Source organism: Anas acuta, chromosome 8 (genome assembly GCF_963932015.1).
Source record: "Anas acuta chromosome 8, bAnaAcu1.1, whole genome shotgun sequence".
NCBI lineage: Eukaryota > Metazoa > Chordata > Aves > Anseriformes > Anatidae > Anas > Anas acuta.
In genome coordinates, this window is record NC_088986.1 from 12814266 (window position 1) to 12841536 (window position 27271).

Below are 27271 nucleotides of genomic sequence, written 5' to 3' on the forward strand. Positions count from 1 at the left end.
ATTATTAAACACCTTTTATTATTGGTTTTATGTACTACAATAAAAAATGAAAATTATACTTACAAGAATTATTAGACATGCTGGTCCTATAAAACTCCATATAAAGTTATTCTTTGTGCTGAGCCAACATCTGAAAAATAAACAGCACAAAGCATCTTGAAATGTGCAAGGCTGTTTTGACTATTGCCTTCTCACGTACGCTGATTTGAAATCAAAAACAGCAACTTACACTTCTGTGGTGCCATAGTACTTGTATCCCAGTGCAGCAGAGATCCCAACAACCACAGCTGGACTGACGTAGCCAAAAACATAAAAATTCTTGTGCAAGAAACCCTTGTTGTAGATGACTCCCACAACTATAAGGTAGAGGTGAATGCCTTCAATGCACATCCATGCAAAAGCAGCTAGAAGGAAATAATGGAGTAATCCAGCAGTAATTGAACAGAAGAGCTAGAAATTCAACCAGAGAAAGCAAGAGTTATAATTCTATTAGTATGTCTCTCTTAATATTACAGCATAAGCACAGCAACCTAGCAATGATCAAGTGGTGGCCCAACAACACAGATGTAAAGCTGATTGACAAGAATCTTGACCTGTACCCTCAAGAACACTTGTTCATTAGTGTTTTCACTGTAGTAAATAGTAAAATAAGAGGATAACATTCAACTTTTAAAATGGAAGAATGCCTTCCCAGAAAAACTGTGTAAATAAACTGACAAGGTGTGTTGGGTCTGTCTGAGCTGGAGTCACCTTTTCCCTGCAGCAGCCCACACAGTGCTGTGCTCCGCACTTGTAGCTGGAACAACACTGATATCACTCCAGTGTTGTCTGTTGCTGCACAGTGCTGGCACAGCATCAGGCCTCCTTCCAAGCCCCCAGGAGCCAGCAGGCTGGGGGTGGGCAAGTGATGGGGAGGGGACATTGCCGGGGCAGCTGACCTAAACCAACCAAAGGGATATTCCATAACACCTGATGTCACACTCAGCAATAAAAAGGGGGGCTCTCGTGGGGGAGGGGGCTGTTCCTCCTGAACAACCACTACACATTTTGAGGCCCTGCTTCTCAGGACGTGGCCCAACATAGCTCGTTGATGGGAAGTAGAGAATAATTATTTTTTTCCCTCTCTCTGTGCTTCCGCGCGGACTTATTGTTTCTTTTGTTTCTTTTCTTATCCCCATTCCCTTTCCCTTTAATTAAACCTTTCTCATCTCAAACCTCAAGTTCTCTGTGTTGTATTTTCTCCCCTTTCCTCTTTGAGGAGAGGGGGAGTGAAAGAGCGGTTGTGGTGGAGCTCAGCTGCCCACCTGAGTAAAACCACCACACAAGGTTGATTCCACAGTTACACCTTAGTAGTCTACATGCTTTGCTGATCTAGATAAAGCTTATTTTGATGATTTTGATAGTAACACAAATAGGCTTCACAAGTTTTTTATTTTTATTCATTCTTATTATTTTTTGATAACTTATGTATAATTAAATTTCCTAAAACTAATCTGAGATGGAAGAATTAACAATTCTACTTGTATGTAAAGTGTCAACGATTCAACCTTACATTTAGAAAGCAAAAGTTCCTCATCCAACAGTGCAATGTTTCAAAGTCTACCTTGAGACTCCAGCTCTGGTCTGGGTTTTAGGGAAAATCATCATCCAGACAGCCACCATCATTGGTTTATACAGCATTTAAACAGATGGGAAAATGCCAAACACATTGAGTCCACAGTCTCGGTTAAAGTGACAAAGTTTAAATGAAACCCATGGAGCAAAGTCAATTTACATCAGCTCAGATGACAGCTCTACTCCAGATAACAGCATGCTCAGGTGACTGTTTTATATTTCCTGTTACTAGACTTAAGAAGCCAGTGTCACTGGAATATTCATATTGATACTAGAAGGAACTGGAAATAGGTGGAAGATGGTATCTCATACAGTATATTTACTTTCCAGCACTAAGTCAAGCCACAACGAGTGAAAAATACCCACCTTATTATTGTTCATATTAATTCCAATCAGAAAAATAAGTTCTGCCAGGAAGAGGCTGCAGCAGAGGTTTTTGTGAATTGTCGTTCTAGTGCTTTGAATTTCACTGAAGAACCAGAATGTAAAAATGCACATGGAGAGGCAAATCAATGAAATAATTATTCCTAGCTGAGTGATTCTTGTAAGAATGTTATAATTTGTAACACCCTGGGGGAAAATTATAATATAATATTTAAAAGAATAGCTTTGTACATTCTCAAGAAAGACCACATTCTATAATACAGATTTTTTTCTTCTTTTTGCACAAAATATTAATCAAAAATGTTTGTAGAGCTTCATTGTAAATGCACATTTTGGATAATCTAATTTTTTTTTTTTTGTGAGGCAGATATTACTGTAGGGGAAATTAGTAATGAACTATATACGTTACTGTTCTTGCATTTTCTGATATTTTCTACCAAAACCTTATTAACATCAGTATCTCCTAATATGATTTTAAAATCAGATCATTTTACTGAATGACAAACATGCTGGCAGTAGGACATATATTAATATGACATGAACATTTTCTAATATAAAAAGACTTATCACAGCAGTGACTTAGATAAACAAAATTGAATAACCGTCTTACTGAATTTACAACATGATCAAAACAAGACTCCAAAATAACAATCACTTCAAACAAATGCTATTCCAGATATGTAACATGAATGTTCTCTAAACAAACACAGGCTATTTTAATATTGGATGTATTTTCTGTATAGAAACACAGTTACATTTGCTGCTTGGTATTTGCACAAAGAATCTCTGAAATACATGACTGTTCATCAGCATAAGGATAGCATTCAGCCATCCCAAAATACATCTAAGTATTTTTTTTTCCTAAATAAAGGACCAGAGATTATCCTCCTCCCATCCTTCCTTTTCCAAATAACTATATAAGTACCTGAAAAGGTCTTAAATTTGAACTGAAGACTTAGGATGCTATTTAGAAAGCAGGAAACAGCCTCTATCAGCATGAAATTCACAGCGTGAGAGAACTGTCTCAATACAGTGTATTCATGCTAATATTCTGCTTGCAGTCAGTTCTGATAACTTATAAAGCTGCCTCCTGAGGCAGGACCTAAGCTCCTGCAGATCCCCACATACACCTTGGAAATCTATGGGGCCTCTTAAAGTACGATGGTCAGAAACTGAGTACTCATTCTCACAAATTGTTAGTCATGAGTGCCCATGTTTAATGGTCATAAAATTCATTCCTTTTACTGTTGATTATGCTCTTCTGATAATGCTATTGCAAACTCTCAGGAGAGCATTTAAAGGAGTTTATAGATGCCAAGGTTAGACAAATGGGTGGCAAAGTTTTGTGCGAGAGAAATTGTGGACCATATGGTTACTGACCACCAATGAATGCCAGTTAAATCCCAAGATAGTCTTAAAGTGGGATTTAAAAATAAAAGCAGTGCACCAAAAATAAGCACAACAGACTGTGTATTTGGAACAAGATCCATTGCTGCATCATTGCTCTATAATACTGCAGAGAGGACGTACGGAAATTCAAACACATGTGGGAGGAATTTTGTTTGCCCTGTGCACAATAAATTGTGTGTTTGTTGAACAAAAAACAAAGAAACAAACAAACAAAAACAATCTAAAGGGGAAAGAGTACATAAATTGCACTGCAATAAAAAATAATGAATGAAGATGGAAGAAAGTTTCGGGTAAAACACTAAATTAAAATAGCACTTACAACAGAGCCACCTGAGGACATCAAAACAGCAAAATGAGTCAGATGATTACATTTGCATGAGATATGAGTGGAGTTGGAATGTGTCAGCTCACAGCCTTCTGTAGCCCAGTTGCCATTCATTGTGTCTGCTGAGTAGTTCCAAAACGCACATTTAATATCTTTATCTGCAGTCTGGAACAGAAACAAGATGTTTTACTGATGGCAAAAGGCAGGATATTTCCCACCAAGAGACCTTTCTTACATTACCCAGCACAATTCATTAAAAATTGCATGTTGCTATTGGAAGGTTGGGAAACAAAAAGCACATTCAGGAAGGCCTATTCCAAGCAATTAAAATATGGCTCAGAAAGGAAGCATTTTATTCACACAGCTAACATCCCACCAAACATGCAGGCTAATCAGATTACTGAACCCTTCTGGCACTTACCAAGGTGCTGGAATTTTTACCTACTGAAAACCATATACATGTATACTCCTGCACCTGCTGAACATGGACTAAACTGCAAGGTTACAGCCACATTGCTTGTCCTGTTTGTAGCCCCTTCCAAATGAGCAGTTCAAAAATTGAGACTTATTCTGTGCATTTTACAAAAGAATATGGGAGAAAGCCAGGGTCACATCACACCTGGTGTATCACACCTGGTGTATCAGGTGTGATGACAGGGATGAATAAGATCATTAATCTTAGGGATGAATAGGATGAATAAGATCATTAATATTATTTATTAATGATAGTGCATACTAACACTAATAAAAGATCAGGTCCCCACTGTAACAGATGCCATATAAATATATGCACATTTATAGAAATGTGATCACTATCTCAAATATTACAAGGCAAGTAACTCTAAAAGCTGGGCAAACAAGGTTAACACTTTGTCCTTATGTCCACCTCCCCGCATAGAGTCACTTTCTTGTTATGTTTGAGATAGGTCTTCATTCCATGTAAGAATGTTCTCCACATACAAGTAAAGCCAGAAAAATCTTTGTATACTGGAAGTAAAACTTTCAGTTTTAGAGTAATGTATTCAGATTTCAGAAGTTGCAACGGTGCTATACTATTGGTTTTGCTATTACCTCCTAGGTGCAAGATAACTTTTCGAATTAGTTTTGAAACATTACTTCTTTCCTTTTTTTTTTTTTTTTCCCCCCAGTATATATGTTTAATTATCTGATAAACTTTCAGGAAAAACAAAAAAAAAAGACCTACATAATGAGGAACCTGTAATATTCTCTGCTTCAGGCAACTACATTTTATTCATACTGCAGTCCAGCAAAGATGGTATTGTTCTCCTTGCTTTAGTCTAATAGAACCTTCCAGCAGTATAGTATTTAGTATATTGCACTTAGGATGCCGCATTTGAGATTATCATTATTTCTCTAATATGATTAAACTCACAAGAGCAAATAACAGAATTATGTCTCAATATATCATACACTGCAGGTATGGTTACATAACACACAACAATTATCTGTTGTTTTGTTTTGAAGTTGATAAAAAACAAACAAACAAACAAAAACTTACCTTGGCATACTTTAAGGTAAATGTTATTTTCTCGAGCTCATAGAGTGTAGGTGGATTTGAGCTAATTGCAACAGCTATAACTGATGAGCTTACTGTCTGCCTCTGTTCTGAACTATCTTTCAAGGAGCGGTTTTTAGGCGATGAAAGCAAAGAACCAATATTGCTATACCGCAGAAAGACAACTGCAACAGTGCCTATAAATCAAACAGACCATGTTTAGTAGTTTGTGGGTTTTTTATAGAAGAACAAAATTGAAGACATTAAGGAAACAATAAACAATAGACATTATTACTGCTATTGCATAAAATATGCAAAACAGATGGAATCTTTGTAGAATACTTATAAAAATGTTTTAGAGAATGAAATATAGCTTTATTTAAAACAATGCAACTACCATTAGAATTACAAATGTGTGTTCATGCTGGAAATTCTAATTAGATATATATGCATTTTTTTTTTCTAGAGTAATATATATGCTTGCTGCTGTACAACAATTCGATGCGCACGTGGTATCAGGTCCCATGAACCAAAATAGCTCAGACCTGGACCCCTCTGAAGTACATGGCTTGCTTTGACTTCCATTACAGTCAAGCTAGAAGATGACACAAGGAAACAGAAAGCAAAATTATTCTAGGGTGCAATACTGATCAGAGAAAATGTCATGCTTCTCTTCCCTATACCAAGATAAACCTTAATTGTAGGTGCTGATAGGTAGAGAAGCTTGGATTATCTGGAAGATTAAGAGTTAATATATATATATGTGTATATAAGTGTGTATATATATATATATATATATATATATATGGTGTTTATTGGTTTAGGTGCATTCATTCTGAAGCTTTTTAAACACATTCATTTTATTTTAGTGATAGACTATCATGAACGATAAGCCATTTCTGCAGTACTTGGAGGTCCAAGCCAAGATCTGAGCCTCTTGGTTTTAATACTGGGGAACACATTCTTGTATTAATGAGCTACTCTCTAAATAAAAAAGATGGTCCAATTTTTGGAGTGACACAGGGAGCTGAAGGGGCTGGTCCAAAGTTAGACAGTAGATCCCTGGGTAAGAAAAGGATAAAATTCAGAACCCTGGTACCGATATCCAGTTATAAAACGAATGGGTCATCCCTGTGAGACATTCATTGTGTCACTGGAAATAACAGTAGAAATAACAATGTTGAGATAAAAAAGGGGTAGGTGAGATGGTGATAAAAATGCCTTGACTGTAATCAACAGGGCTGCTTCTCAGTCTTGGTAAACTGCACATTTGGGTAGTAGGTACAATCTATCCAAGACATTTATTACCTCCCCCTTCCCCCCACCCCCCCCCAGCTCTCTAATCTTTGTTTCTTACCATTAGGATGAGATTCCTCTCTCTTTTTTGGGGAGATTTTTACATAATCTCCCCCCGTGTATACATGAGGGTGAATGTGTTTCATGTGGTGTGAATCAAAAGTGAAAACCTTGAGTGCTGCAAAAGAAAAAAAAATACTGTACAAATCACAGCTACATTATGGTCTAAGATAATTTACAGTTGGGTTAATAAATGTTCTATTGCATTGTATAATTACTGTGAATTTTAAGAATATATCACGGTGCCAAACTTTTCAAGAAAAATGCTATTAATATAGCATGTTTGCTTAAACCTCTAGATTTTGTGATTTCCATGCATACATTTTGATCTCATACTTTTTACTCTTTCCATGAAAAATATAGTCTTTTATTTACCTTGCATTAAATTAGGCACTGGAAAGAATAATGTAAGTTACTTTAGGAAGAACTATTGCTTTATTAAAAATGCATTTCTGAAAGGGACCACAAATCACAATTATAAAAAGCAAAGCATAAAATTCTCTACTGAATAGTAACTTTTGATAAAAGCCAATTTTTGAAATGTATATATTTTATAGTTATCTATCCATGATACCAAATGCACATTGCACCATGAAATAATGATATGTCTTGTCAAAAAGCAAACAAACAAGCATCACCCCTTAGGACAAAAACTACATTAGAAGACATCTAGCTCTTTACTTGGTTCATTATAGTGCTGAGTTTCAATCACCCAGGACAGGAACAAAAAAAAAGGCAATCAGGTCTTTTTTAAAAAACAAAATTAAATAACAATAAACAAATCTAAAACTTGACTGATGGAGGACTATCACTAAGCTAGACCATCTGCATTGCTTATAGCACAGCACACAAAAGTAATATGAACTATTCGATAGACCAGCTGTCAGAAAATGTTTGCGAGGACATAAGAAATATTTTTTTTTTGCAGTTAAGAGTTTTGAAAAGCTTGTAGTTCAAGAGCTTGCACCATAAAAAGTAATGGAGAGAGAGAGAGAGAGAGAGAGGTAACACTGTAGTCTTGTCCCAAAATAGATGTGTGGGACATATATGAGCCCCACAGAAAACATATTAATGCTGAGAATCAATAGCAAACAATTTTAGTGTTTGGGACTAATTTGGAAAAGAGAATAAAATAAACCCAAGATATATATTATATTAAGATATAATATACCCAATTCTTGTCCTCGAAATTTCTCTTACAATTAGAAATTTCTTTGAAAACAAGGCCACAAAAGATCTGACTCACATTCTTATTCCAAGTTTATTTAAAATTCTTTCAATGAACCAAAAAGAGCCAAAAAGCTTTAAAAGAGCAATTCCAGCTTCTGCTGCAGTTTCTCTGAATATTATGTTCAGGATACTTTTGTGTATGTAAGATGAATCCATACTTATTACAACAGTGTGACTATAATGAGAGATTGAAAGACAATCTGAAAAGACAACTTCCCACTGCCTCTCAAGGTTGTTTTTTTTCTGGGCTTAAATGTTCAATCTTTGAAAATTATGATACCTATAACTGAAAGTCAGGTGTTAGTTATGAAATTTATACAAATTAACACCTGTGTGTTTCACATAACACCATTTCTAATCTTATAATTGTGCTGAAAAACTCCTCAGTGTAATTCACATCTAAAGTATACCTTAGATTAATTTTCTTTATCTTACCTATGTCGCTTGCATTAGCATCTAGCTGTGTTGTCTTTTTGAAGTTCTGTGACATGAGAAGTGTTGCTTGTTCTGCAGTATGCAGAAGCTTAGTCAGGCTCTGTCTTTGGTTATCTACAGGAAGGGCTTCCCAGACTGTGATTTTGTCTTTTTGTAAAAAATTATTCACAGTGTTAACCAAAACCTGTAAATAAAATAGTATTTTTAAGTGTAAGAGTCATACACTACTTGTAAAGGAAAGAAGAGCACATCTTTAAGGCTTGATCCACTCACAGTAATGGTTGTATTACGAAGTGCTTCATTGTCAGGAACTGAGTAATGCATGGTATTCAGCGATGAATAAGATAATGCTTCAACATATGAAATCACATCTACAGGTAACAGTGGTCCCAAAGTATTCTTATTAATTTCTTGAAGCATTTCCAGGGGTGTTTTTAAATGACTAATCTGAAAAATACAGGAACCTACAAGTTAATAAAACAGGTAAAGCCTCTGTGTGTGAAAGTAAGCCCTGTACAAATAACTGATTTCTGAAAATTAAAAATAACAGAAGGCATTGTACATAAAAAACAACACTATTTAAAAAAAGAGTTTAACAAATTTGAAAAAGAAAAAGAAAACAAAAAAGAAAAAGAAAAAAGAAAAAGAAAAGAAAAAGGAAAAAGGAAGAAAAAGAAAAAGGAAAAGAAAAAAAAAGGAAAAGGAAAAGAAAAAGAAAAAAGAGAGACATGTCTGGTATAATCCTAACAAGCAACTATGGTAAAAAAAAAAAGAACTTGTGCGCTATCGTTACACTTTTTTTTTTTTCTTTTTATCACTACAGCAGCTCAGTTTTATTTAGCGTAATGCTCCAAAACGGACTAGTAAATGTTATGCAAAAATAATTAAATGTCAATGATATGATAACTTAGTTGACTCTTTTCTGTTAAAATTTAGTTGAAGAGCTGGGAGCAGATGGGCAGTATGTTTTTTTGTTTTTTATTTTTTCAAATGCAGATCATAAAGCATTGAGTTCAGTAGAACTCTACTGCCTGTTTCCCCCTCACCGTTTAAAATTTATGAGCTACTAAATGTACTTACATAAAATGATTAGTTTAAGAAGTAATAGGCTAAAGAGGGTGAGATGTAGATTGAGACTGCAATTTCCAGTGTCATAGATGAACAAGAAAAGAATTCATACTTCCTGATACTGAAATCTAATGAGATGTTATTGATCCAAAAACACTCTCAACATAGAATTTGCTAAGACCTAGTCTCCGCTACTGAGTAGCTTTTGTGGGTTTTGCTTTGTCTTTGGTTGCATCTGAGTAGAACTAGAACACAGGCTAAAAAACAGGGTAAAATCTGGAAGAGTTATTTACATAAAACTGAGGTATTTTGAGTTATTGCATTGATTTGACTTCAGTTTGACCACACATTAAGAAAAGTCTTACTCTAATGATCCTGATGTTGGCATTCACCATGTCTTTTCAAGTAAATATAGTATGCATATTAATATGATGTACTATATCCTTGGTTAACACACATTTTAAGAAAACATAGGCAAATAAAAGCTTTTAATTTAATATCTTTCTGAATCTGGTAACTTAGGCAAACAGCCTAATATAAAATGCAAACCTATGCAATCGGTTTTAATTTATTTATGCTTATGTTTCATTTATCATTTTAAATTAGACATTACTATAGTTGTAGACTAATAAATACTATTTTATTTATTTATTTATTGTATTTGCATCAGGAAATCTCAGTTTCTGTTGAAAGTATCTAGAATCCTGAGTCTTTGAGTCTATAAAGTCTGTGCCACTTTACATACTATACTTTGAGAAGGAAATATAGTAGCATACCAGAATGTTATTCTATTTTGTCACTTGTTGACATTGCTTTTGTAAGCTATCTTGCTGCCTTTCACTCTGAACAAGCAAATAATTGCACATCAGTACATGCAGCAATGTGTAACTTCAGAAATTACAGAAAGAGTTGAGTGATTACCACACTTCTGAATTTTTCATGCATCATGACTCACTTTGTTTGAAACTGAACACACAGATTCTGAGCAAGTTATTACCATGATTTGAACATGGAACCCAGTTCATAATAATTTGAAATTATTAAAAAGACTTCTGTAAACATGTTTAAGTTCAATTGTATGCTTCAAGCATTCATTAAATGCTCCTTAAGAACTACTATAATTGAAATAAGAGTTTCAAACAGAAACAATTAAAGGATTTGCAGATTAATCTATAAACCAATGTTACTTACTCCAGCTAAGGTTCTATTAATATGTTCAGATATACAGTCTTTGTATAACTCACACTTGGCCTTCGGGTTTTCTGTAAGTTAAAAAGAAACTAATTATATATTGCAGTTTAATTAATATTCAATATATACTCATCGTAAAAACTGTTGTCTCAGCAACTCCCCAAACCACCAGCATTCTGAATCCATGCACATGCTCTCCTTTCTCAAATTCAACCACTAAGACTTGGCCTTGGCCACATGTGCTACTTGTTCAACAGAAAGGAACATGGGGATGGAACCTGAGCTTTTGTTTTGCTCTGGTGGAGAGTTTGGCCCCTTTCTTTGGGACTCCCACAAATGAGAGAGAGCTCAGTTTTACAGAGGAATACAGGTTTGATGACTGTGAGGAGACATCCATTATTCCAAATGGATTTCACCACTCTGTTTAGCAAAAATACATTTATAAAATGATTCTATTCTCAGGAAATGTAGATGTGACTGCCTTGCCTCTTTTTTATGTCTCACTGATTAATCTAACAGAAGATAAAGAGACACTGGTGGGTTTCTCAGAAGATGTAGCTCTATAATAACACATAAACCTTTATAATATCATGTACCTTGGCAGGAAGTGCCATCACTTGGCTTAAACTGCAATTTTCCTGTGGATGGTTGATAACCTTCCTTACAGGAGCAGTTAAACCCTCCATCCACGTTTTCACATTTTGCATGAGCTCCACAGGCAACAGTTCCTTCATTGCTGCACTCATCTATATCTGCAAATATCGTAAGAAATTGAATTTTTTATTAAGTATTTACAGACTAACACCTTGCTGCTTTGTTGATAATAGCCCTGCATACTGCAAGCGGTTTCATAATAAAATTTCATGGAAGAAAAAAAAAAGCAAAAACTAAAAAGGAAAACTTAATGGCAAAACACCTGCCAATTATAATACTTACAGATTAGAAGGATAAATCATAATTGATCATATTTTTATACTACCACATTTATTACTATAAAATACTGTATTGTTCATATTTTAAAACTGTAAGTTTAAATGTTAATTCTATCGTAACAAAATGCTCGGCATGATGCAAATCATCTGAAATCCATTTTCCAGAGATTAGACTAAACAGATTTTCTCAGCCTTACTATTCAGTTAGTAAAGAGAAAAAAAACAGTTGTCTTTTCTTTTAAGTCACAGCTTTAAAAAGATGCTACAAAAGATCACTGTATACATCTCGTTAATCTAAGATTTAAGCTCTGCGCCCTTTAAAGCACTTGCCATGTCTTTTTTTTTATAATTTAATTTAATTTTAATTTAATTTAATTGCATATGCCTAAAATGGCTTTTGCCCTTCTAAATAATTTGCTGCTAGACATGTTCACTAACTGTGTGAGGCACCATCCAAGAGCAAACCTCATGAATTCTGGTAAGGGAATCCACAAACTGATCAGTTTAGAAAGGCTGGGCACTAACTGGCTGCAGTAGGGATTATTTTGCATTATTTGGTTGGCTGATGACAGAGATCAAATAACTCAATGGATTCACTGGAGAAAGTAAACTGGGAACAGCACCATATAATTCTGATGAGTGAAGTAATGGGCTGTGAAATGCTGTGCTGGAAAGGAGAAAAAAGTGAACAGTGTTGGGACAGGTATATCTGACAAAAAGAACGGAAAAATGAAGTGACAGATGAACAAATATTAAGGAGCAGACCGGGAGGAAAATAGGCTGAGAACTGAACCAAGACAAGGTAGAAGAAGAGAGAGGCAAACAGATGAACTGGAGAGGAAGACAAACCACATTAAGATCTGGATTGACAATGATCTTGGGTAAGAAATTGGTGGAAAAAAAAAGGAGAACTGATAAGCTGATTATTGGAGGATAATAGCTACATGAATTGATAGGAGGCCTTTATGCAGCCAGATGACTTTTAAGATCAAAAAAACAGAAGATACAGGGGGCTGGAAATGCACCATTTGCATACAGGAACTATTTTCATACTCTTGGTACAAGATTGCCGGTGGTTTTCAAAATGAATGTTCGAAATGTTTCAAAACAAAAAGAGCAATAATGTATGTGAAATAAGGTTGTTAGAGAAACAGAAATTGTGGGAGACTAGAAAAATATACTGCATGCCTGTGGATGTATCCAGGGAATGAAGAAAGATGTCTGAAGGGTACCTGGGGGCCATCTGCTTTTTTGGACAACATTTTTGGTAAGTTTGTAAAACATTTCTTACTAATGGCAAGAGAGCCTCCAGAAACAATCAGATTAATTTCCCCCCCCTAATATGAGGTAACTGCAAACTATGTTTGAAATTTTAGTGGAATATCCCAACAACCTGTTGTTTTGTGCTTACTTTTCCAGCTCCCTGTCTTCTGCTTTTAACCATATATGTCTCCCAGGGGTTCAAGGAGATGGCCTGAGGTCCCACCTCACTTTCACATCCCTGTTTTCCTCACTTAACGGTAGCTCCCCTTTGCACCTGAAATGCTGCATTTTCAACCAGGGGTTCAGAAGCTTCCCTTGAAAAGCTGTTGAGATGCCAGCATGGTGCAGCTGGAAGGGCACTGAAGATTGAAACATGGTAGGGCTGGAAGAGCATTTCCCTCCCCAGAAAACCACCTCTGCTCTTCTGGGAGAGTCACGAAGGAATCTGTACTTGAGTGGGTGGGCACAAGCACGAAGCTTACTGAATGAGTCTAAATTATTACTATCTGCACTAGGATAATAAGTTGTTTCGATGACCCCAGCTGCTTATGTTTCACTTCAAGGAGCTGAGTTTTTTATTACACATATCTGGACAGTTCCTGTGGCCTCAGTACTCATAGTCACAGGGCTAACCATGTTATACCTCAATGAATCTGGCAAAAGTGAAGAAAAGGGGGAAAAAATTATGACACAGGCTACCTCATAATTAAATGCTGCCATTTAAAGATAAAGGCTACAGTTCTTGCTCCTGGCATTTAAATAACCTCTCACATCAATAAATTATAAAGCTCCTTTTGAAACAATTGCCTCTCAGTGCCCTGTTGCATGACTCAGTGTGAAGCAGACAAACTTTGAGTGAATTGAAGTGCCAAGGGTGAAAAACATGACGATACCAGTTTGCATAACAAGGAAATACATCAGCTTTATGTTAAGATTTCTCTGGCCTTGTCAGCTATGTGAAGGAAGACCAATAGGTCTGAACAGAATATTCAGTATGTATGTAACACAGTTCTAAAACATCAGCAAATGAAAACAAGCTCTGCTGAAACTTAAAATGACTTCCAAATATACAAATATTTGGATACTTTCCAGATTGCCATTGCTAGGTATCAGGTTTCCGTGTGATTTAATGTTCCAAGTATTTCAAAATTATAATGATAATTTGTTTTTCATGAGCTTAGTTTGATAAATCATTTATTTGTCATTATTGGGCATTCATACAAATTACCCTTATTTTTGTAATTATTTCACATATTAAGTGTAATGGAGATTTTAATGAGAAAGCAGGATTATCCAAAATAACAGGAGAAACTCAAGCACCAAGGCACATCTCTGGCAACAGGATGGCTATTTAAAGTCAGATAGAGACACCCTGTCGAGTATATGCAAATAGACTTTCTGCAGTTGAGTTGTCCATATGGAATGAATCCATATCCTGCCTACCTAATTTACTATTTCCCAGAGAAAAAATCTTCTGGATGACAAAATTAAAAGGCAATATGCCTGATCTTGCAAGGCACTAATCAGCTTCATATTCGTTCTAAATCAATGAGATTTTCAGGGGCAGCCAATGATTTGTGACAGTTGCAAGAATGCTGCTTTTAAGTTCCTGCTTTGAAATATTCCATGCAGTAGCTGTAGTTTTTTGTTTCTTTATATTTTGTAGCTATGCCTTTTTAAAGAAATATGCAATTGTTGGACCACACATGGACAACAGCTTGTCAGTGCTTTCAGCAATTCAATTTCACTGGAGCTTTCAGGCTAAGATCTCAAACCATCCTCCTTGATCTACTATGGGAGCAGGACTGGGCTGCCAAGGCTTGTGTGAGCAGTCTTCACAGACAACATTCCTGAGCAAAGGTTGAAGAATAGCAGCTTTTGAAACAGAAGAGCATTTTCCATAGCTCTGCAAAAAGCCCTGGCCTTTTAGTAAATATTCAAAACAAATCCCGGAACTGAACTTTGAAGCTTTTATAATAGCTCTGATCAGAAAATGATATCACCAACACCACTTAGGCTAGTGTGAAAATAGATTTATAGCCTTTTATTTTATTTCTGTGCTTTGTCACTCCTCATTTACTGCAGCAGGCAAGGAAATTCCAATTAAATTAAAAGTACTGAGAACAGTTATTATGTTCAGTCTTGCCAATTACTGGATTGTACCTACATCGCTTTGATTCTTCACCAGTCAGTCAAGACAGCTTGATGTCTACATTATACCTTCTGCTTATTAGTAGCTTGCAAGCGACTGAAAAGTCTGATTGCAAAGCACTAGATGTCCCTCCCCATGTCTCCATACTGTGGACGGTAGCAGCATACACAAAGTAGAAATGAAAAAGCCTAAGAACAGCACAAGTAAAAGAAAACTTGGCAGTGTGGCGTAATGCTATATCCTATCCGCTGTACAACTCTCTTGTCACAGAAAAAGATGTGATAGAGAATGGCTGCCTTCCCAGTACTCTCAGAAGAAGCTGATAAAAAGCTGAAGAAAACTAATAGCACATTCCTGGAAAAGGCAGAGCGGCATGGATGTCATGTTCATTTTAAAGATGGCCATTTTCATATTTTTACTTTGATGACTGAGGTGAAAAAAGTAGGGTAGTAGTTTTTTAACTGCAGCTGAACATTCAATAAAATGTGACGTCTAAGAAAAAACATGGATTTTACACAGCAAATAGATTTTAATAGCTCATATTTAGGACAGCAGAAAAATGTCATCTTCAGCAATATCATATATTTGCATTTCTCCCCACCTCCCCAGCCCTTCATTTCCTTTCTCCTCTTTTTCCCTCTCACTCCCTTCCTACTCTCCAGTTCCTCCTCTATCTACATCTTTCATTGTCATCTCGTTACCAATTCTGCCTGATAACATATTGAAATACTGGCTGATGCTCAATGCAAAACCTAACGTTCTGGGGAACTGACACTTCCCAAAATTCTTGAACCGCTACCTTGAGATTATTGTCACTTTGTAGTTGGAAGATTAGTAATAATGACCAAAGAGTAGAGGAATGAAAATGCGTATGCACACAGATTTTGAAATGGACTCACGTAGTGATATCCCAGGGAAGTGGTCACTGCACCGAGCCTGTCTGAATTTAAGAAGAGATTGGACTGTGCACTTAGTCACATGGTCTGAACTTTTGGGTAGACCTGTGCGGTGTCAAGAGTTGGACTTGATGATCCTTAAGGGTCCCTTCCAACTCAGGATATTCTATGATTCTATGATTCTATAATATACCACAGTTGTACCACTAGGAATTCCAGACAGGCTTGATGTCATTTGTTTAGAAACAAATAGATTGCGTAATGGTGCTTTCTCCAAAATTGAATCACTGTATTTTTAAAGTTACTGCCATATACATTCTATATCTCTGTATGTATATACACATACACACTCAAATATTAAAAAAGAAAACTTAAAACTTTGCAGAATCTAAAAATACTTGAGTGGGATGTATACCTGGTACCTTTGTTGTTTTCTTTGTACTGTGTTACTTGTACTGTGGTAAGAATTATAACCTTGGTATCTGCTTCAGCTGTGTTCAGAACAGCCTGAATACACTTCTGTCAGCTGCAAGTCATATCTACTACCTGTAGCAGCAGATCCATTGGGTACAAAATATCTTTTTATGGTTTTCCTGACTGATAAAGTGGAAACTTAATTGTGGATCAAAAGGTTGTCTTTAGGACTTACTGCTTGGTAAAGTAATTGGTACACTCTTTTAATGAGAAAAGGTACCCACAGGTAATTTTTTATTTCAGTGTGAATTTTGGAAGCTCTCAGCTCCTCCCATATAAATTTGCAAAAAAACAAAAGAAATGTGGTAAACTAACCCTCAGTCTAAAAATATCAGTCTGTCTGGTAAAGGAAAAAGGGGGATGAAAAAAGGAAAAATCAAGTTAATGGTAAAAAGCTAATGTGACACAAGAACAGTCAGAGAAATAACTTTGAAAACTTCTGAGGCTGAGGAAATGTCATAACTGGTAAAAATCAAAGCGTGGGCCAGAAACCATGAGAATATTTACAGCTTGATGTGCTAACAGTCTCAATCTCAGCTAATTTATGAACGATTCATAGTGACTGGGTAAAGCAGAGCTCTTTTAGATGGATGTGAGCAATGGGCCAGAAATGTTGATTAGATCACTTTCTGGCTTAATATGCAGCCATTCTGCTGATATTAAAAACAGTAAGAAGAAGAGAGGTTGTCAGCGCTCACAGGAGACATATCTCGGATGAGAGACAGTCAGCATAAAGGTGTAAAGGGCAATAGATTTATTTCCCATTTTCCCATTCCCTGAGGACTGTTGCAACACATAGAGAAAATTACCAGGAGTTTGAAAAAAAAAAAAAAAAAAAAGAAATAGTTACAGTTCTTCCATTCAAAGGAAATCCTAAAGGATTGCATAGATGTTCACAAATAACATTTTTTCCAGAGAATTTTTCTTCCTCTTTAATCTTGAACATGATCCATCCAACTGTTATAGAAACAGAAGCTGATGGATGGATGGGACAGGAGGAAGGAGTACTACTGATTTATTTATTTACTGCTTTTGGTCAGACTGGAAAAATTACTGAAAATATCCAAAAAAGACCCAAACAAAAAAATATTGGGAGCAAGCAGGTCACATGTATAGGGAGTTTTGTTGGTCCAGAGTGACTTGAATGAAGAATACTTTGTCACTCTGCCTTTTTTTTTTTTTTTTTTTTTTTTTTTAAGGAATATGACCACCTATCAGTGAAACTATGGCTTAAATGGGAGGGGATTGGGGATTTCTATGTTAACTTAACTATATACCCATTCTCTAAAACTATGATAAGTGTATTAAAAATATTTCACGCGGAGTCAAGTCTGAAGTGTTACTGAAAACAGTCATAGCTGTTGTGTTATCAGTGTGCCTGAAAACAGGAATTTTAAATTTGTACTAGTCTAAATTGTGGGAATTTTACATTCAGACTCCAAACTTAATAAATCTGAATGCATTTTGCTAGTTTTCTATAATTAACAGAAGCAATAAGAGAAGAGTGACAATGTAAAGCTAGCTGGTAGACATTAATAACTTACCCACACAGGAGGTTCCATCATTAGGTACAAAAGTTTGTTGACCATTGCTAGATCTGAAACCAGGTGCACACATGCAGAAATAACTTCCCACAGTGTTTGTGCAATTGGCGTGTTCTCCACAAGGCTGAGTAGCATTTTCACATTCATTATCATCTGTCAAGACATAAATTACAGAGAAATATATTTGCATTTACCGATTGAAGAAAACAGCCAAGTAAACGCTTAATTTGGCCTCCGGAATTTTACTTATATAAGTTTTGAATGCTGAGCTGGCACTCTTGGTGTTTGTCTGTACAGGTTTCCCGTTGCCAAGGAAGTAAGCAGGTGTTCAGCAGCTCTTCTCTGCCCTCATCCTGCATGAGCCAACAAATGAGAAAACTGATGGGATACTGAAATGAATGTCTTAATTGGATATTCAGTTGGAATAAAGGATTATTGCAAATGCATATTCTGCCATGGTTGATTTTGATAACATTTTTGGTACCTGCATGGCCTTCACAAATGTAGAGGTAGGAAATCACACTGAGGATGCATCTGGGAATTCAGAATCATAGAAAACAGATATCAAAAGGACATCAAGAAGTAACCCACTTCACTCCCTAACACTAAAGCAGGATCAATGTAGCTTACTTGACAGTTACTTCATGAAGACTTTCTGTGGTATTTCTCAGCAATCCCAGACAATAAACTTATTATTTGTCTTACTTAAAATTTGTCTTACTGACTTGAGTCTTCATATATATATTTTTTAGGTATCCCAAAGATCTTAACAAATGGATGAGCACGATTCATGGCTTGGTCTTTACATTTTAGTGAGTACTGTGTAAATCATCAATTTTGTACATACAGAATTACGTGATCTATTTTACAGGGCTAGTCCCAGGTCTGTAATGATACATGAAAAAAGGAGCCATATGCATGAGTTTTAAGGCTACTTCCCCTCTGCAGAGTCTCTGCATATGCCATCTTTGTGAACATGGGGATCCACTAGCTTGATCAAAGGTCAAATGAAATCATAAAAACATATTTTATACCATACAGTTGATCTTCTGCAATGACTCAATAAAACTGTTTCCTCTCCAGAATTTTTCAAGGTCCCTGTTGTCTATTAAATAATTTTCAGACCAAACTTGAGAAAATTTCAAAAGCTTCTTTCTCCAGAAACACTATCAAACTAGGAATAACACTCAATACCAATAATGTCATCATTCAAATAGCCTGTTTCTCCCAAAGCACCCCCAAAACTCTGAGGCAAGCAAACAAACCAAACTCTCCCAAACAAGAAGACACTGAGTTCTCTATTTTCTGCATCCTGAAAAGGGAAGAGTTAAAGGCTTGTTGAACTCTGTTGGGATTTTGTTCCTGTTCTCAAGCAAAAGGTACTCGTAACACAATGAAGGACAGGAAAGAATTCTAACAGGGAGAGAAATAACAATTTATTGCAGAAGAAGAACGATTAAGGAGCATGACAGGGAGAAATATGACTTCAGAAAAGACACCCAAGGATGAGTATCAGGAAGGTGCCTTCTGCTTCCTGATGGCCAGTGTTCTTATAAGGTGTTTGCAGAGATAGGATACAGATAAGTATAGTGTCCTGTAAGTTAGGGAAGGTGTAAGATTAAAGTACATCAAACACTGTAAAGCATTACAGGAATACATTCCTGCAATGTAACTTAGTCTCAACCCACAGAGTAACCCTGGGACAGGACATTTTTCTGAACTGAAGTCTGACATGATTTTGAATGTTATACTGTTGAATCAAATATCAATTCACAATGTTAGCATTCCTCAGGAGAATTTGGGTCAACAATATTAAATAGATTATACTCATTATAACTAAAATTGAATATACATGTAATTTAATGAGAAATCCACTAAGTATAAAAAACACTCTGCCAACACATGCCATCAATGTTTATTTTACAGCTTTGATATTCATGAGAATGCAGCAGAGAAGGTATATAATTTGGATTTTAGAGAATGCCAAGGTAAATCCAAATTAGTTTAAATGAAAGTAAGACGGGAAGAAAAAATGGTACTAATCTAAGTTCAGAAACTGAGCATGGGAATACGGTAAGTCCAGTCTGGCATATGATGTTGGGAAGTTCATAGAGAGCAATACCTGCTGGCTTTGGAAAGCTCTTGGGATAGGAGTCATGGAAGACAAGAAGTGGAAGGACAGTGATCAGTGGCTTCATTCAAAGCAGGGAAACTATAGAGCTGAGGAGATAAAAGCTACAGGATACATTCAAGAACTCTTCTTTTGGATTTGTTTCCTAGGAGCTCAAATATAAGAATGAAGGTCCTCAGCCCATCACTATTACCTTTCCAGGTGTCCCAAAGAACTTACAGACAATATCAAATGACTCATGCAGTCATCATCAATAAAATCTTTACAATTCTGCCTAATTAATTACTGGATTATTGGTATTTTTTTCCTCCAAAATTAAGAATACCTGTAAGAATTTTATTGGTGACTAAATTGTCTTAGAAGGCTTATTGAGAGAACCTTAAGGAAAAGGTTTTTCTTATTTTCCTAGGAGAAGACAAGTATCTTCTACAGCTAACTTAGAAGACTAGCTTGTCTACATGCATGTTATCAGTACCAAATAGCAGGATACTTTATCAGTCTGTTCCACAAAACAATAATTCAGGGTATTTTATAAATGATCTTTTAATCCTAAATAGTTTATATAAGAGGTGGGATAGCAAAGGAAATATCAGTCATACACGTGTACCAGATAAAACAGGATGGATGGAGTCTGCACAACGTAAAATTTCAGCAACTCTTTACCTGCTTCAGTGGCTTTAAACCATAGAATTGGCAGGATTTAGACTTGAGGAGGAGCTTGATAGTTTATTCTGTAGTACTCTTATTAATGACCATGGATCATAGTTTCTTGTCATGCTAAGGGATTTATCCCCTTTTCATAATAAATATACTCATTGTGGAGGAACAACAATTAGAAGTCATACCATGAACTGTCACATTCAGAATATGTAGACAAATGCAATAAGGTATAATTAAGAAATACGGGGATATATAAAATGACTGAAAATTTGGGCACATTCAGAAACAGAATGGAATTTTATTCCATTTTCAGAAGTGGAAAATAAGATGTTTAAATAATAGAAAATGAAGTCCAGCACATCTTTACTATGGTATGATTCCCAGAAGCCAGCTGTACATACTGTTAAAGATGTGTGTTCTTGTTTATTATCAGACAATTTAAGAAACCTCAAAAACATCTGAGAAGAATAATAACTTAAACTTCAAGCACAAGAATGGATATTTTAAGGAGTTAAATTCAGAAGGAACTTTCTTTTCACTAGTCCAATGGTCTAATATTATACTGAGCAGACTGTGCTGGGGGATAATTTACTGGACCACATCCTGCTTCCATCAAAATTAATGGTATAAAAGTCACTGATGTAAGTTGGCCCAAAGTGGTGCTCACTGTGGAAAAGTACTGGGCTAATGAGAAAGGCAAGTAAGGGAAAGGTTTCCAAAAGAAACAAGTTTCATATGCAGTCTGACTAGATGTTTTTAAATAATCTGCCTGACTTTACACAAAATATTTTACAATGGCAATGATGACCATATATCTTCCAGTTCTCTATATAGACAAATAGATAATATCTACGCAGTATTTGTGCCAGCACTCATGGCAGGCAGCTTTGGAACCCATCACATTGGAAAGCCAGCTCTGCAGCTGCGCAACCCTTAACATCAATGCTCCTGGCTCTTCTGCAGGAGCTGGAATTCTCAGAAATCTTAGATCAAAGTTAGACCTACATCTCCCAAAGCTACTAGGGAGAGCTCCCATATACTAGGGCCTTGGCTAGGCTACAGGCTGAGCTCTCAGGGCTCTCTGGCCTGCACTACTTCTCTGGCAGAGGCCATATTCCTGGTTCCCAATGCAGGGTAATCAGTGCTGGTGACAAGGTGATTTGCAGGCTGTAACGTGGATAGCTGTGGTGGTTCCACTCGAGTGAGCAGCCGAGCTCCACCACAGCCACTCTCTCACTCCCCCTCCTCAAAGAGGAATGGGGAGAAAATATGATGAAAAGGGCTCAAATAGATAAAGACAAGAAGATCACGCAGTAATTATTATAACGGGCAAAACAGACTTAATATAGTGAGACAGATTAATTGCTTATTACTAACAAGCTAGAGAAGTGAGAAACAAAGGAAAGAAACCAAAAGCACCTTCCCCCCCCATTCACCCTCTTCCACCTCCTCCCCCTGAGCGGCACAGGGGAACGGGGGAATGGGGCTTATGGTCAGTCTACAGCGCTTCTTCTCTGCTGCTCCTTCTCAGTCACTCTCGTCCCCTGTGCTGTGGGGTCCCTCCCACGGGATGCAGTCCTTGATGAACTGATACGGCGTGGGCTTCCCACAGGCAGCAGCTCTTCCAGAACTGCTCCAGATATGGGTCCGTACCACGGGGTCCATCCCTCAGGAGAAAACTGCTCCAACCTGGGTCCCCCATGGGCAGCAGCTCCTGCCAGGTCACCTGCTCCTGCGTGGCCCATGGGCTACAGGTCTGGCCCAGAATTTGCTCCCGCAGGGGTCTTCCACAGGCCACAGCAGGGCCACCTCCTCCACTGTAGTCTCCACGGGCTGCAGTGTGGAACCCTGCTCCACCGTGGTACTCCATGGGCTGCAGGGGGACATCCTGCTTCACCATGGTCCTCACCACAGGCCGCAGGGCACTTCTGCTCCAGCGCCTGGAGCGCCTCTCCCCATCCTTCTTCACTGACCTTGGTGCCTGCAAGGCTGTTCCTCACTCCTCTCACTCTCCCAGCTGCTATGTGGTGCAGCATATTTTTCCCTGTCCTAAATATGCTCTCACAGAGTCACAAAACAACATCGCTTATTGGCTCAGCTCTGGTCAGCAGTGGGGCCCTTACCAAACATGGGGCAGCTTCTAGATCCTTCTCACAGAAACCACCCCTATGGCCCCCTGCTACCAAAACCTTGCCATGTAAACCCACTACAATAGCAAGGCCAGGAAGTGAACATGTTTCCTGAGGCAGCAGAAGCCTGGCTGCTCCAGGTGAACTCTTGACATTTTGAAGAAATATTTAAATGAATTAAAGACTTCTGACCAGAGCTTGAGTTTGTTTGGCAGCCTGAGTTTCCTAAAGCCATACCTGAACAAGCATAGGAGTGATTTTCAAAAGTTTAATGAACACTTGATGTTACTAAGGACCATAAACAGCTCATACCAAGGCCATTACAGTATACTATAATACATTCACAAGCTGCTCTATTCTTTGCATTCCCCAGGTGATGTAAAAAGAAGCAATTAAAACATCTAATTTTGCTCCAATCCAGACCTTTTAAAAACAGGGTGAGAGGCCTTTCAGGGATACCTGTCCATCAAGCTTGGGAGTGGCAGCACAGGGCTGGGGACCAGTACTGCATATAGTAGTCTGAAAAGTGGACAGCCCTGGGTAGGAAGAAAATGCAGCTGGAGCAGCTGGGGAATACATTGATTCATTGCATTTGGCTGTTCTCTTTCGACAGCAGCCTCTGCTGCCAAAGCTGCTATGGAGCCCCTGGGGGAAACTAAAACTACCCTTCCCTAGTGTAACTCTCATGGGAGAACAGTACTTGAAGTGCCTCACTTAACCCCTCAAAAGCAAGGAAATGAAAGGCTTCCTGTAAAACAAATTCCAGTGCTACTCACCCTGCTGTGCTTAGCTTGTCTGGAGGTCTCAGAACAGTGGGTGATCTTACATACATTACTTCTGTGCTGCAGGACTGTGTGTCTACAGCCATCACAGCCTGAGTTAAGAACAGCAATACCATTAACAGCCTTGCCTTGCCTTCCTTGTGATGTGTTTCCATTAATGGTAATTTAACACAATTTGTTTATGATTCTCCAAAGATTCAGCATTCAAGTTTGGTCTAAATCAGCATGAAAGAGCAGATGCTTAGAAAAACCACTTGAGACTGCAGAACTGGGCTGAAAATCTCATTTAAATATGAATTGCTTTCATAATGGGCCCGATTCATCTTTGTCCTACCCCGGGGCAGGGGACCATGCAGTTGCTGAACAGGAAATCTTGCCACAGAAAACTCCATCTTGCTTGAATTTCATAGCTCTCTACCTCCTTGTAAGAGCCCTTCACAATGCCTTCTTGGGACATTTGAATAGCTTGATAGGAGTTTTTGACTGGTTTAAACTTGATGGCTCTGCAGCTAGCTGGTACTCCTAGAAGTCCTTGGATCAGCAAACACACTTTCTTTCACACTCTTCACAGACTATGTGTATATATAGAGGTGATTTCAGATAAAGAGTTTTTGTGTGTCTGGATGAACTACAAGTCCTCACAAAAAAAGTAAAAAAAAAAAAAAAATATCTTATGGCCCCATTTTAAGGAATGGGTCAAAACAGACTAAAAGGAGCAAAGACATGTTCCTACATATCAAAATACACTTGGGTTGAGTTTTAAAGAAGGGACAAGGTAAATATATTATTTAAGCTGCTTCCTTCATGTCTTGCTAGTATTTTCAGACATTACAAATTAAACATGAAAAACTATTATTGGGTAAGTGCCAGTGATGAGATTGTCACTTGTTTAGCCACATAGAACAACCTGCTTTTTCAATGCTTGTGAAGTATCAAAAAAGAGGAGAAAAAAACATAAATCTGTAATTTGTGATCACTCATATGTGAAGAACAAGAGGAGGAAAAAAAAATGTCTTTAGAAGTGCTAGTCATTGACTGGAAACAAAACATATACATACAAGCATCTGTAGGATTTTGAGAACAAAAAGGAACAGGGTGCTCAGATCAGTGAAACAAAGGGAAAATGGGGATAAATAGCTCTTGAGAGGCCCTGTCAAACCCTTTTCCCAGCATTGTCTCCCCTCCTTCTTTGGAGAGCAGGAGTCTTCAGGCATATGCCTTGCAGACAGCAGCAACGTGACCCACCACTCTTCCCATAGGAGACCTCAGAGCTGCAGTGACTAATGGAGATTCAGAGTTGTACTGCTGCAAGTGGTTAGCTTCAGGTTGGGTGTGCAAACCCCAGATCGGTGCAGCCTATCCAGATCCTCCTGCAGAGCCTTCCTACCCTCAAGCAGATCGACACATGCACATAGCTTGGTGTCATCTGCAAACTTACTGAGGGTGCACTCAATGCCCTCATCCAGATCATTGATGAAGATATTAAAGAGGACTGGCCCCAGCACTGAGCCCTGGGGAATGCCACTAGTGACTGGCCTGCAACTGGACTTGACTCCATTCACCACGACTCTTTGGGCCCGGCTATCCAGCCAGTTTCTAACCCAACAAAGCGTGCGCCAGTCCAAGCCACGAGCAGCCAGTTTCTTGAGGAGAATACTGTGGGAAGCAGTGTCAAAAGCCTTGCTGAAGTCAAGGTAGACCACATCCACAGCCTTTCCCTCATCCACCCAGCGCGTCACTTTGTCATAGAAGGAGATCAGGTTTGTCAAGCAGGACCTGCCTTTCATAAACCCATGCTGACTGGACCTGATTGCCTGCTGGCCCTGCAAGTGCTGCGTGATGACTCTCAAGATAATCTGCTCCATGAGCTTCCCTGGCACTGAGGTCAAACTGACAGGCCTGTAGTTTCCCGGGTCTGCCCTCCGGCCCTTCTTGTAGATGGGTGTCACGTTTGCTAGCCGCCAGTCAACTGGGACCTCCCCCAATAGCCAGGACTGTTGATAAATGATGGTAAGCGGCTTGGCCAGCTCCTCTGCCAGTTCTCTCAGTACCCTCAGGTGGATCCCATCCGGCCCCATCGACTTGCGCACATCCAAGTGCCGTACCAGGTCACCAACCATTTCTTCGTGGATAGTGAGGGCCACATCCTGCTCCCTATCCCCTTCCACCAGCTCAGGGTACTGGGTATCCAGAGAACAACCGGTATTGCCGCAAAAGACTGAGGCGAAGAAGGCATTAAGCACCTCTGCCTTTTCCTCATCTCTTATAACTAAGTTTCCCCCCGCATCCAGTAAAGGATGGAGATTCTCCTTAGTCCTCCTTTTGGTGTTGATGTATTTATGAAAACATTTTTTGTTATCTTTAACGGCAGTAGCCAGATTGAGCTCCAGATGAGCTTTGGCCTTTCTAATTTTGTCCCTGCACAGCCTCACAACATCCTTATAGTCCTCCCTAGTGGTCTGCCCGCTTTTCCAAAGATTATAAACCCTCTTTTTTCTTCTAAGCTCAAGCCACAATTCTCTGTTCAGCCAGGCCAGTCTTCTTCCCCGCCAGCTCGTCTTTGGGCACGTGGGGACAGACCGTTCCTGCACCATTAAGATGTCCCTCTTGAAGAGCGCCCAGCCTTCCTGGACTCCTCTGCCCTTCAGAACCGCCTCCCAAGAAACTCGGCTAACCAGTGTCCTCAGCAGTTCAAAGTCAGCCCTCCGGAAGTCCAATACAGCGGTTTTACTGGTCCCCTTCCTGGCCTCGCCAAGAATAGAGAACTCCACCATTTTGTGGCCACTCTGCCCAAGACAGCTCCCGACAATCACATCCTCCACCAGTCCTTCTCTGTTTGTGAAGAGAAGGTCTAGCGGGGCGCCACCCCTGGTAGGCTCACTAGCCAGCTGTGTCAGGAAGCTATCTTCCACTCTCTTCAGAAACCTCCTAGACTGCTTTCTCTGGGCTGTGTTGTGCTTCCAGGATATGTCAGGGAAGTTGAAGTCCCCCACAAGAACAAGCACTGAAGATTTCGCAACTTCTGTCAGCTGCCTATATGCAAGTCCTGGTTAGCTATACTGTGAACTCAAACAACCCAAGGCTTCTATCCAACAGGATATGTACAAGTGAGATGTCACCACTCAAATCTAAACATTTTGGTCCCAAGCGAAAGATAAGCATGAGGAAAAACAGCTTAGCAAACAATTTGATAAAGGGGAAATGTTTCCAGGCAGCACTTTTCCAAATTCCAGAGCAAAAAGGGAAGATAATTATCCAGATTCTGAACAACACAGCCAGGAAATGCATCACCACATTACAGCTTACATATGCAAACCACTGTTGTGCCATTATGGTACGCGTAAAGCAACATGTGAAAAAGGGGGTAAGTTAGTGATAATACAGCTTGAATGAGGCAGAGGAACATTAAGCACTATCTAATGAGCTTTATCAAACACCCTACAAGCTAGCAGTACAGGCTTTGATCAGAAATAACACTTTTTTGTCAGACAAAACTGGAATATTTCCGGGGTCTTCCAAAACACCACATTGCGGCAGCAACACTGGATTCCAGCTGTGCCCAGATGTCCACAGAGGACTGTCACCACTCTGCTCAGGGAGCCCTCCACCGAACACAAAAAGTAGTTTCAAATACTTAATACCAGTGATACAGTGAAGCATGCAAGTTCACTACCCAGACAGGATGTAGTGGCAGACATGGAAGGGAAAGTATATGGAGCTCTGTAAAGATTTATAGAGGAAATATCCAGATAGGTATGTGCTTAAGGGTGCTTTTAATT

At 38.3% G+C, this 27271-nt stretch overlaps 1 protein-coding gene across 4 annotated transcripts in view; it reads right to left on the minus strand.

The window, feature by feature from the left end:
- Positions 1-27271, minus strand: part of ADGRL4 (adhesion G protein-coupled receptor L4) — a 76998-nt gene that overhangs the window by 19913 nt on the left and 29814 nt on the right. For 2 of the 4 annotated variants that reach the window (XM_068690112.1, XM_068690111.1), the window contains 9 exons: positions 17791-17943; positions 8544-8717; positions 8271-8454; positions 6607-6723; positions 5253-5446; positions 3728-3898; positions 1981-2184; positions 230-450; positions 64-130 (listed from right to left, as the gene is read on the minus strand). In XM_068690112.1, coding sequence (XP_068546213.1) covers positions 64-130; positions 230-450; positions 1981-2184; positions 3728-3898; positions 5253-5446; positions 6607-6723; positions 8271-8454; positions 8544-8717; positions 17791-17943 — 1485 coding nt within the window. Of the gene's footprint in view, positions 1-63; positions 131-229; positions 451-1980; positions 2185-3727; positions 3899-5252; positions 5447-6606; positions 6724-8270; positions 8455-8543; positions 8718-10529; positions 10601-11125; positions 11282-17790; positions 17944-27271 lie in introns of all 4 variants that reach the window. The other 2 variants (XM_068690109.1, XM_068690110.1) reach the window with 2 other exon arrangements.